The sequence below is a fragment of the Prionailurus bengalensis genome, chromosome X, assembly GCF_016509475.1.
Source record: "Prionailurus bengalensis isolate Pbe53 chromosome X, Fcat_Pben_1.1_paternal_pri, whole genome shotgun sequence".
NCBI classification, from domain to species: domain Eukaryota; kingdom Metazoa; phylum Chordata; class Mammalia; order Carnivora; family Felidae; genus Prionailurus; species Prionailurus bengalensis.
In genome coordinates, this window is record NC_057361.1 from 111,657,649 (window position 1) to 111,670,026 (window position 12,378).

The window sequence follows — 12,378 nt, forward strand, 5'->3', positions numbered from 1 at the left end:
GAAACATTTACATAGGGTTCGCTATGTGTCAGGCCTTGCTGTAAGGGTTTTGAAAATATTAACAGTTATTTTGCCCATTATACAAACAAGGAAACTGAGGCACAGAGCTATTAAGATTCTTTTATTCCGTTAATAAGGGATCTCATATCAAGCAAAAATAAATGGAACCCTTTCCCAATAATTAAAACAGAAATGGCAAATGCAAGGCACTTCGGAGACTTAATATCAAGAAAAGAGGTTTTGTCACGATCCCACAAACTAATTCTGACGGGGGTCCATAACAAAACACCCTTGACATTAGGCCGCTTCCTGCCTCCAACCCTTGTTGACTTTGGATCTCTAAGGAGGAAAAAGGAGACTGAGAACCAGGCCTCAGGGCATCTGAGTGCCACCTCGCCAGCTCCCAAACACCTGTTAGATCCGGTTCTCAAGAAGTTTCAAAGTTTTGAAATGTATCCTGGTATTGTTTCTAAGTCGGTCCCTCGCTGTCGCCTTGCAAACGTGCTTTCATCTTTCACTTGAGATTCCGGAGTCAATGTTTCCTTTCACCTTCATGCTTTTGCCAGAGGATATGAGCTTTCCTAAAAGGCGCAATTATTACCCTGTTGGACACCCGAGTTCCGCTCTGTTCCGGGCCCCGCAACCCTCGCCAGGTCTATCTTTTGGTCAGTCTCAGCTGGGTCCAGATGAGAGAGACTATGGCCACGCCGTGTCATCAGTGTGGGTGACCAACGCGGTGACGGAACAATCGGCGGTGGGCAACCAGGCTGATCCATGACTGAGGGGGACATTTATGTATTCAGCCAAATACCGTCCGGAGTCTAGTACCCAATGAAAGACGTGGGCTTGTTCCCCCAACCCCATCCCAGAAGCGGGGGGCCAACTTTGAAGCTGGTGTCGAACTGAGTGCCTCCACCTAGATTTTAGCCTCAGGTGGGTGCAGCGGTGGTTTGGGGAAGTTCCCGAGTGATAAAGAGGAAACCCGAGCTACCTGAGACACAAGCCCGGTCTCCCACAGGGGCACCACGGGGGACAATGCTCTCCCGGCGCCGGGCCCTTCGAACCCTGGCCAGAGGCAGACCTTCCCGCCAGCCCAGGTGCAGAGGGGCAGGGGCGGGCGAGGGGGCGGGGGCGGCGGCGGCGTGCCGTTCCCACATTGTTAGGGACGCCGAAGCACATCCAGGCTAACCTTCCACGGCTAACCGTCCTCAACGCCATGCTACTAAAGGACAGGCCTAGGGATTAGCCCCGCGCCCCTCCCCCCTCCCCCCACAGTTACGGAGTCCAGGTGCCTTTGTGAGTCACCGAGACCCTCCGTAATAAGCCCACAGTGGGTGGGGCCGCCTCACACTTTCTCGCCTCTTCCCACCCTGACCCAGTCCTCCGCCGATTGAGCTCCCCAGGCCGGCGGGCAGCAGCAGCAGCAGCAGCAGCCGCCGCCGCCGCCGCCACCGCCGCCACCGCCGCCGCCGCCGCCGCGCCCGCCCCACCGGGCATGCTCAGAGCCCGGGCGGGCCCTGAGTGGCGGCAGGCAGCGCCCTGAGCTCCGCGCGGGGCCCCCGGCGCCCGGGTCCCTTTAAATCCGGCCGGCCGGTTGCTAGGCAACGGCGCGGCCCGCGCTGGCGCTGCACTGCGGAGGCTCTGCCCCGCGCCGGCCGGGCCGGGTCGCGGTGGCCAGCGCGGAGCCCAGGGCTGCCGGCCGCCAGTGGTGGCTGGCTTCGGGGAAGGGGAGCCAGAGCCCGCCGGACCCCACCCACGCTTTCAGGTACGTCTGCGCGCGGGAGCGCGGGGGCTCCCCCGGACTCGCCGCAGAGTCACCCCGGGCCCGGGGCGCCCGGTCCCCCACCCCGACCCCCCGCTGCGGCTTTCCGCTCTCCTCCGAGGCCCCGGCCGGGAGCTGGCGAGCGCCGCGGAGCCCAGGGGACGGGGCGTGGGCGTCGGGGCGCGGAAGGAGGAGTGGGGTCGGGCCTCGCCCGCTGCCCTCCGCCCGCCCCCCGACCCCGCGACCCCCCCCTCCCGCCACGGGGTAGGGGGACCGGGGAGGTGGCAGGTAGCGCCCAGCGCCGAGCCCCCTTCTCCCCACTGGAAGCAGCGATGGCAGGAGTTTGTTAACCATTTACCGAGAAAACCCCCTAACTATGCATGCATAGATACAGCTTTATAGCACGAATGTGACTTCCATACTAATAAAGTACTCAGCCTTTGGAATTAAGGTGACTCCGTACCTTTTCTTCTAGAAGGAACAGTTTCACACTAATAACAAAGAATTGGAGGCTTGCAAACCGTTCACCGGGGCCCACTTTTCAATGGTACTTTGCTTCACTTTCAATATCTGCCGAACAATAGGGAAGACAGTTTGTCCCCTGAAGTGGACGCTTGGCTCAAATGTTAGGACCCTGGGAGTCGAAGGCAAAAATCGAGGTCACTTCCCATTTTGATGATTTTACAAATTAACCGCACTCGGAGGGAGGGAGGCAGGCAAGGCCTGGGCTCCAGCCCTTTGCTAACGTGGCTCTTGGCACGCTCATTAGTGACAAGCATGCTGCTGCGGCCACCAGCGGTGGCTCATTTGTTTGGTAGGTGCTAAAGGCCGGGAGATACCGCGGTGAATAACACGCCACCATGATTCTTGTCCTATTTGATAACTTCCCTCGCTCGGGGACGGGAGACTTCGCGGCATAACAGTTGGGAAAGTGGGCTGACAAGTTAAAAAGAAAACTTGCTTCCGAGTGTCTGGCATCACATTCTAGATAGGCCACACGGCATTCTAAGTATATCGCTTGTCATTTTAAGCTACATCTGAGATACACACACGGATTGGGGTATTCTGGTTAATTATATTTCCTAATTATGCTGTGGGGATTTTATTTTCAGTTCAAGCTGGCGAAGGAGGACAGCGGCATCCAATAGAAGACCCTGGATCACAGAGAGTGTAAGTTGTGCTCGCTGGTAACTTGTTACTGTTGGTGTTTACCCGCGCAAAGCCTCACCCCAACAGAAATCTTCAACTTTGTAGCTAGATCATCAGTCTGCGTTGGCAGCAGGCTATCAGAAAAAGTCTCATGAAAATACAAAACGAAACAAAAGTGTCCTGAAGACTTTAGCTAAGCCAAATAAACTTTGGGGGAAAATAAAAGTCCGTTTCCTAAAATGTTACCCCGAAGACTGTACAAACCAGAGGAGAAATTATAGATATTTACAAAAACTCAGTTAGAATCAAAGCATTAATAGAATTTTCGGAAGGAATGTTAAAGGTCATGCATTCAACAAATATTTATTGGTGGCTACTGTGTGTCGGGAGACAGAGGTGAATAAGATGCCAGGAGTGCAGAGTCATCCTTGCTAATATTCAAACTGGTAGTCCGATTGTGATATTTCTGAGAAGTTATTGGTGGCTCTGAAAAACACTGGGGCATTTGGAAAGTTCTTGGTAAAGCAACTGGAGATAAAATGCAAATACCTTCACTTGCGGACAAGACTCCCTTAGAATCAATTTAGCTTTGGAAATGTGGAGGCATCAGCCACTTACAGGCCTCAAGGCTAACCTTCCCTGAGAATGCAGGTTAAATTCATGTAAGATTTGACTTGACGTTCCCCACTGCTTGTTTTAATTGTTTTTTTTTTTTTTTTTTTTTTTTTTTTTTTTTTTTTTTTTTCTTTCCAAACTGACTTTGTCTGAGATCTGATGATTTCAGGCTGGCAACTTGGGAGAAGGAGTGGGTTGTCTGACTGGCTGGTTTATGTCCCAAGGGAGGGTAAGGAATGCCTACAAAACAACAAAACCTATTGTCTACAGTGGACTTTAAAATTGCTTCCGTTTTCATTTTCATTCATTTCTCTTAACCACCTGTGAAATAGGTATATTTTCCCTATTTTACACCTGAAGAAACCGAAGCTCAGAAAAGGTAAGTTTTCCCCGTAGGTCTCAAGTGTGGGAGTCAAGGAGACGTGCCGCCCTCCAGTCTTTTCTCACTATAGTCCTTACTCAGTTCCTTTCTCAAGAACTTCCTTGTCCTTCGTCCGCACAGTGTTGCACACTAACACATGTTCCCCCCACCTTGACTTCAGACACTTCATTTGGGTCCTCATTTGGGTGTTTAACATGTTTCCGTGAGCCAGTGATTCTCAAGAGGGTGGAGAATGGAGACCTCCGCTGGAGGGGGCAAGTCACAGTCTTCTCAAATAGGGAGAGATGGTAACGATGAGAGTGTTTTGTGCCTGGGAACAGTGGAAGCAGAAGAAAAAGGTCGAGAACTACTGCTTTTAAGTGAGAACAGATCGGACAATTGAGCAAAGAAGCCAGGCCAGTGACTTTCTTTGTAGCAGGCTTTTTTTTCCTCTTTCCTTATTTTGGCCCAGCCGTTTTTCTGAGGGTTGGGAGAACTGAAACCATCCAAGAATAATGGGGGAAAGTTCCCTGGGCTAAGAAGGGGCCTTTTGTCTTCCCCTCACTGCTCCTGGGTTGTGACTAAAAGCCCCGCCTCTAGCTGAGAGGGTGGCTGAGGGGCTGAGTGTAATGACAAAAGTTTGACCGTCACAGGTTGGAGATGACCTTTTCCAACCGGCATTCCCAATTGACAAACTTTGGGATGAAGCACTCTTGCGAGGTGGGGAATAAAAGCCTCTGGAGGTTTTCCAGAACTGTTTCCCACTCCCTGCCTGCCCCTGCCTGGGGGAATACTTGCATTTTGCGGACAGATGTAGATTTATGCAAAAGAGATTGTCCTGAAACTTTGAAATCAAATTCCAATATAGATGAGATAAGGCAACAGAAAAAAGATCTTTGATTTTGAGCTTATCAAATTTCCCTAAAGCGTGTGATTTTAAAAATGAATATTTTAGAAAACAGCTAATTGGATTTAACATATTTGATCACTTATCCACCTTCATAGGAGTGTGTTCCCCAGGGCCCCATACCTTGAAAATGAAAATGAGATGATTTTGTGGGTTTCTCCCGTCACAGTAAATAGTGGTGTACTATTTTCTGGAGCTATTCGAGGGTAGCTGTGCATTTACCTAAGTTTTTTTATGGAATGGTTTGCCTAAAGATCCGTAATAAAGGATTGCTCTTTGCTTAGCTCTCAACAATTAGGTTACATGACATTACATTATAAATTTCTTTTCAACTTATCGTATCAGTGGTTCCCAAATTCTCTAGAAGAGTCAGGAGATCACTCACTCCAGCAAAATGCCCTACTGCTTTGCCACTGGAGAAAGAAAGTCACCGGAGGAGGAATAGCGATGTTTTCAGAGAGACACTAACTAGAAGGATCAGGAGTCTCATACTAATTCACGTCGGGCACAAATGAGTAGATGTAACCAAGTCCTCGACACCCATGTCTTACCGGCACGGTCCCAAGGACTTCTGGGGGATCGCTCTCTTAGAGGGCTATTAATGTTCTTTTTGTCATGGGACTTTATATTGTTTTCCTGTGTCCTGGCTTGTTTGTTTCTTTCAAATTTTCATTTCTCTGGGACCTCCTTCCCCTCCCCTTTAGTCCTCCCGTAACCGGTGTGGCGGTGGATAGGCACTTCCAGTAATAAATGCTCACAATTGACCCACTAGAAAGGCCTGCTTCTCCTTTCAGTAATGGCTCCCGCTTTGATCTGCCTTCTGCTGCCACAAATTACCCCATCATGTTTATTGAGAGCAAAATGGCTGCCATGGCAGGGTAGACGAGCAGCATTGTCTCCAAGCATATTCCTTGGCCTTGCCAGAGAATACTAATGTCATACTCGTCCTGCATAAAAAAACAAACAGTGCAGTTTGCGAAGACAAAATGACACTGGCAGCTCTTACCCCCAGTCTGGGCTTTGCCATACTCTGTGACTAGATTTGGGAACAGGCCTTTAAAGGATATCTTGCCAATGAAAGAGGCAAAAAAAAAAAAAAAAAAAAAAAAGAGAGAGAGAAAGAGAGAAAGAAAGAAAGAAAGGAAGGAGCAGCTCAGAGCCCCCTTGACCCTGTCCTGTGTAAACCATGGGAGGGAAATTCCAAAAGGCTTTTCAGACCTTTCTCTTTCTGTCCTTTGATATGTGACATGCGATTCTCCTTACCCTCCCCCCTTCATTTTTCCTCTCTCCTTTTGTGGCCCTTTAAAAATTACCTAAGCTCTGGAAATAGTGGGGTTGTTTTCTTTCAGTTTGTGGAATGAAACCTAGCAGAAGAATAAAGAGGAATTTTCAAACAAGCGCTGACCTGGGAGACAGGGTCTCAGTTTTACCACCACAGCCTGCGTGGACTTGGTCAAGTCACCTGACTTCTCAGAGCCTCAGTTATAAAATCAGTGGACTCTTCCCAGTTCTTTGAAAAGCACTGACTGTATCAGGAAACTGTACAGAGAGAGGCTCAGGGAAGAAAGGTAGTGAAATTGAAGAGGAAAAAAAAAATATGTTTCTGCCAGAGATTTATCAGAGGGTTGGAGATAGAAGTCGCCTTTTCAAGGTGCAAAATTATCAATGAAGAGAGTTCCTTATTGTAACCTTTTTCTACACCCAGATTTCTGTCTCAGGTTTGTCATTATTGCTACCTCCAGGTATACGGTGTTCTCACCTCACTTGCCCCTCTCCACACCTCCTTCCTGACCAATCTCACCAATACCTTTCATCCAGAAATACGTAGGAGGAATAGTAATCTCTCTCCCATTGCTGCCCGATGAGAAGCATTTGTATCTGTTACAGAATTGTCTGGTGAAAATTTCACTGCTAAAAAATGTGACTGGCAATTAGCATCACTGTCTCCTCTCTTTCCTCTGTTCCTTTTTTTTTTTTTCCTGACCACTGTAAAGCTCCCAGTCGTCTTCATTCGTAGTTCTAAGAGGAGAGAAACCAGGATTACGATGATCTTCCCCTTAAAGAAAAGACAGAGCCTAGATGCTTCCGGGTGGTGATTTAGTAGGATCATAAAAGTCAGAAAGGACTGTTTGACGAGAAAGGAGCTGATGCTCCAATGGCAAATATATACAATGAACTTCCAGGTCTATGCTTCTTACTGTGGTCTTGTTAACTAAACCTAAGTAAAGCTCGGCTTATGGCTTTTGAACCGATCATTTTAACACCTTCACTGAGTATTTGTATCTTTCCCTGTCCTCAAAGCCCAGTGGTTGCCAGTGGGGAATGCACCCTTGGGGATGTTGAGTCCCTTCCCTCTTTTTTGGAGGAGGGAGGAATTAGGCATGTTCAGTACACATAGATACCAAGTTTACTCTCTCACCATCGCAAGGAAAATCTAACATTTAAACTGTTTAAAAAACTCCTGGGGAGGGGCGCCGGGGTGGCTCAGTCACTACTATTACCATCTTTATGTTATATAAATATATATCACATACTAAATAATAGACCATTATAATCTTTAATAATATTAAAGAAGATATTACTTTAAAAAGAAACACAACAATGGCCATTTTCTGTTACCAAGATAAAATTATATTTGTGTGCATGAGAAAAATCAGTGGTGATGCTACAAATATATTGTAGCAAATGAACGTATCAGCAATTGCAGTTGCTGGTTTGGTCGCTTCAGATGTCAGTGGCCTTTCAGCGTGTTGCTTGGGTCCTTCTTTCTCCCTACTCTCTGGAGTAGTTCTATTTGATCAAATACTTCTGTCCCTTAGGAAAGCTGTTATGTTATGGATTCTCTTGGAATAGGGAAGACTCCTCTTGACACAAAGAAAATATCCTTTAATTTTTAGAAATGGAGAAAATTGGTTGTGATTTAGCCTGTTACATTTTTACCTAAAAACCACACTTGGAGTCAGTATCTCGAGAAAAACCCGTTTGGTGGCGTTAATATCTTCAACTGTTGACGTTCAGTTCTCATGACGAAATTGCTGTCAAAATGGATAGAATTCTGTACTCTTGGCAGTGTGGCCTAAAAGCAAAGCCCAAGACTGGAATAGCAGGAATTTGCAGGTCAAGACAGAAGGGCATTTGGCAGAGTTAGTCGTAAGGAAGTCCGCATGGTATACTTTACCCAAAGCAGCTCACATTGCATTAAGCCCTGATGTTTTAGTCACTTTAAAGAGTGAATAAGCGGTAGTCCAGCCCAAAAGAACTAGAAAAAAATCAGGCACGTCGGAAGCACAAGTATTAACCCGCTCTTAATATTAACCTGTTAATCTGAAATCGCATTTACTCTTTTGAAGCAGTTCATTTTCATGTGTGTGTGTGGTTGCTATCTCATAGAAACGTTTTCTCAGTCTACAATAAATAGCCAAATGTGGCAATTGATGGGTTATACTTGGTAGCATCAGAGAATTTGAAAGCTGGAAGCGCCTGTGGAACTTAGCTGGCTTCATTTATTTGTTTTGAGAGAGAGTGTGTGTGCACATGTGTGTGTAGGGGATGGGAGAGAGAGGAGGGAGAGAATCTCTTGAGAGGTTAATCTTAAGGGAGAGAATCTTAATCTGACATGGGGCTCGAACCCACGAAGCATGAGACCATGACCTGAGCCGGAATCAAGAGCCAGACGCTTAACCCACTGAGCCACCCAGGCACCCCTGGTTTGTAGCTTATCAATGAGGGGGCCTAAGCCCGCATCACTCAGTGAGTTAAAGGGAGAGCTAGCCCTCAAATAGTTAGGTCCTTTCACCTGTGAGCCAACACAAGTGGTTTCTTTCAACTGCACCAGCTGCCAGTGCAAACAGTGTGCCTTGATTTTGTATTTTGTTTTTCAGGAATCGGAAGACGTACCAGGAGAAATGGATGCTAGAAGAAAACACTGGAAGGAGAATATGTTTGCTCCTTTTTTCAGTGCACAGGATGTTCTAGATGAGGATTCTCAGCCTGAATCGTCTTCTGAACAAATGACTTTAGATAAGGCCAATAGAATAGAAGGACTTTATAATTTGTCTAGTAGAAAGTTTCAAGAAGAAAATAAATTTAAGAGGAAAGAATTTATTTCTCAACGAAATGAAAAAGAACAAGAACCAAATTTAAGAGGGAGAAAGGTAAACATTTCAAAGAATGAAGCAGACACAAATTCCGTCTCCTGTGAATCATCTAATTTGGATGTTGTGACCGAAGAAAGGGTTATTAGCATGGAACATCATTCTACCTGGACTACAAAGGAATTACCAACCCTCCCGTGGCACGACACGAAGAAGAAATTTACTGAAGGAATGTCTCCAAAACTTCGCCTGAATCTTCTGAACGAAGAACTGGAAGAACTTAATATGAAATGCAGAAAAATAGAAGAGGAATTTGAAAATGCCGAAAAAGAACTCTTGAACTCCAAAAAAGAAGTCTGTGCAAAATCCCTGAATTTTCAGGACACGGGGACGGAAGCTTCAAAGAAAGACTGGGAACTCCAAGCTTTAAGAAATGACCTATCTGAAAGAGCAACAAACGTCCAGAACTTAACTGAAGAGCTCCAGCAAGCCAAAGAAGTCATCCACAGGCTGAGCCGAGAGAACAGAGATTTAAAAGAAGCCATCAGGAAACTAAAGCGTCAAACTGAGATTGGAAACGCACTCCTGAAGGAAGAAATGAAACTGTATTATGAATTAGAGATGGAAAAGATCCGCGGGGAGCTGGATGCCATCAAGAACGAACTGAGAGCTGAGAAGACCCTGCAAGCAAGAAATAACAGGGCCCTGGAGTTGCTTAGGAAGCACTTTGCTTCCGTAACATCAAGTACCCTTGACAGCTTGACGGAGGAGTTTTTTTAAAACTTGAAAAAATAAAAAAAAGCCTTTCACGAGGCAAATCTTGGAGCCAAATCAGTGTTTCTTGTGCTTTCTTTGTGTGCTACTTAAAATGTGTGTAATGGGACGTAGTTTTTCATTTGGGTGGAAGCAGGATATCCATAAAATGTATAAGCGTTCCCTTCAAAGCTTCTGCTTCCTCTTTCGAATGACGTTATTGCGAGAGCCCAAATGGAAATGAAGCTTCAGAAATCTCTTTAGATAGATATATATATATACACACACACACACACACACACACACACATATACATTTCACTCAAAGACCTGTAGTGATTCACCAAATCATTTATGAATACAAATCAACAGCCATTTTGTCATCTTGTGAGCAATCTGTCCTTGGCACGTCCATATCGTTCCATCTGTGTTCGCTGATATTAACAATAAAAATCCTGTTTCTGTGTGTAAGCATAGCATGTCTTTGGGTCTTATAGCTGCCTGTTCAGACTCCATGGGATACTAAAAATGTATCTGCTTTCTTTGAGATTCGACCTTAATTAGGCACATATAAACATCTCCGGAAAAAATGCAGTTCTCCCCCCACCCCCCAGCCCTGCTGCTTTCCCTCTGCTTTCTCCCTTGACCTGGCCGCAGTTCCCATAGACTGGAAGACGACTTAAGAGGCATGGCTGTGACCTTTGCTAGAGCCCTGATTTTGTCAGCAATAGCTTTTGCATTTTCTTGTGCTGACCAGCAAGGGGCGTTGTTGAACACAGCTCTTCCAGAATTCTACCGGGGAAAATTTATAAGCTTCATGCCCAGTTTATGTCACCAGCTGGCTGGGACCGGAGTGAAAGGAGTAAGATGTCACCTTAGGTAAGCTGTTGGTGAGCTGGCTTGATTTGTATGGGAATCCAGTCCCGTCGGGGGCCTGGGCAGTGACAGTTTTGTACTTACGGTGAATAAAAATGTACTGCTTCAGTCCTTTGGTGGAAATGATAGGCCAGTTGATTCTATGCGATTGTTTGTATCAATCACCAAGGTTTATTGTAACCGGAGTTCTATTTGCATGGCATTTTTAAGTCCAGTGAGCCAAACGTAATGACAGGTACAATGGTAAGGGTTTAGGTGTCTTCCCTGATGGGAAATCCCCAACCCGGGAGTGCAGACACTTGAGTCCTAAGACCTGTTTTGCCCTTAACTAGCTAATTAACCTTCTCGGCCTCAACGTCATCATCTGTAAGACGAGGGAGTACATCTATCATCCAGATTCTGCTCAGTTCTAATGTTCTGTGATTTCACCCTAGCGGTTTGATTTGTAAGTGTAACTATACCTGTGATGAGGCAAAACTCCAGTACTGGATCCATTCAGTTCTAATACTTTGGGGACCTACTTGGCAGACGCCCCGCCTTCAAAGGAAATATGCACAGCCTCTTGTTTTTTGTTTTTTTGTTTTTTTTTTTTTTGTAGTTTGAACACCACATACTATGTAGTTAAAAAGTCAGGAGAGGAAGTAAATGAGGTTACTTGTTCTCCTTTCTCTTGTTTCCTTTACTCATTAAGGTCGGGGAAGGCACTGAATGAAGGCAAACCACGCTATCCTGGGGGCCGAGCGGGGTGTGCCTGGCCTGGGAAGATCGGACTAAATTGGAAGATAGTAATCTTTGGAGCTTTCGGACTTGGCCCTGAGAACTTAACCCTGGCGCTGGCAGCCCGCTGGGAGAGGAAGATGACTTTCAGGTTTCTGGCGGTCCCTGGCTTCCCAGCAAGGTTCAGGCACAAAAGCAAACGAGGAACAACTGGCCCTGCTTGGCTCTCTTCCTCATCACCCCCTTGAAAGTTAGCCCTTTGTCCTTGCCCCACGAAGACTCTCAGCCCTGACCGCTCGTCCGCAGAGTCGCTTGTGTGTTTAAAATACTTCACAAATTGTATTAAGCCACTGGGCCCAATTTTTCTTAGTATATTTCCATTTTTAAAAAGGAGTTTTCACTCCAGGAGAATTTCTGTCAACCGACCACATGTCTGAAGTCTTCAGTGACAACTTGGTTTATCTTGCGTGAGTGTGTATATGTGCTTATGTGTGCTTCGGGGGCAGGGAAGGAGTGTGTCTAGAAAAGTGCATGGCCTAGCCCAGCTCCGGGACAGGGGGTAGAGTTGTATTTCTAGGAGGGAATTAGAACACAGATTCTTGATGAGATAGCCTTGGATGCTGAGCCCCAGCAAGGCCTGCCCTCTGGAAAGGCCCTATGGAAATCCTAGGTCCAGACACTAACCAGGAGAGAATTACAACCACCAGGTCTAGAGGGCCAAGGAGAAATGGAAGCGAAGGTCACAGAACTAACACTTTGGAGCTGGGAATGGGCCACATTGATGCTTTTTAAAAATTAAAAAAAAATTTTTTAGGTGTTTATTTTTGAGAGAGAGAGAGAGCAGAGGACGGGCAGAGAGAGAGAGCAGAGGATGGGCAGAGAGAGAGAGGGAGACACAGAATCCGAAGCAGGCTCCAGGCTCTGAGCCGTCAGCACAGAGCCCGACACGGGGCTTGAACTCGCAAACGTGACATCATGACCGGAGACGAAGTCGGACGCTTAACCGACTGAGCCACTCGGGTGCCCCATATTTATTTTTTTTAAATATATATTTTTGAGTTTTATTTATTTTGACAGAGAGAGAGAGAGTGTGTGAGCAGGGGAGGGGCAGAGAGAGGGAGAGACAGAATCCCAAACAGGCTCTG

General features: G+C 46.5%; 1 protein-coding gene across 2 annotated transcripts; it reads left to right on the forward strand.

Moving 5' to 3' along the window:
- The first annotated feature begins 782 nt into the window (after nt 1-782).
- Nucleotides 783-9,719, forward strand: CCDC160 (coiled-coil domain containing 160). Of its 2 annotated transcripts, none has more exons than XM_043571237.1 (3): nt 783-933; nt 2,875-2,932; nt 8,676-9,719. In XM_043571237.1, the coding sequence occupies exon 3, from the start codon at nt 8,700-8,702 to the stop codon at nt 9,666-9,668; it is 969 nt and encodes a 322-aa protein (XP_043427172.1). In that variant the 5' UTR covers nt 783-933; nt 2,875-2,932; nt 8,676-8,699; the 3' UTR covers nt 9,669-9,719. The 2 variants fall into 2 exon arrangements, with proteins under 2 accessions (XP_043427172.1, XP_043427171.1); XM_043571236.1 differs by lacking the exon at nt 783-933 and adding an exon at nt 1,389-1,765.
- The last annotated feature ends 2,659 nt before the right edge of the window (nt 9,720-12,378 follow it).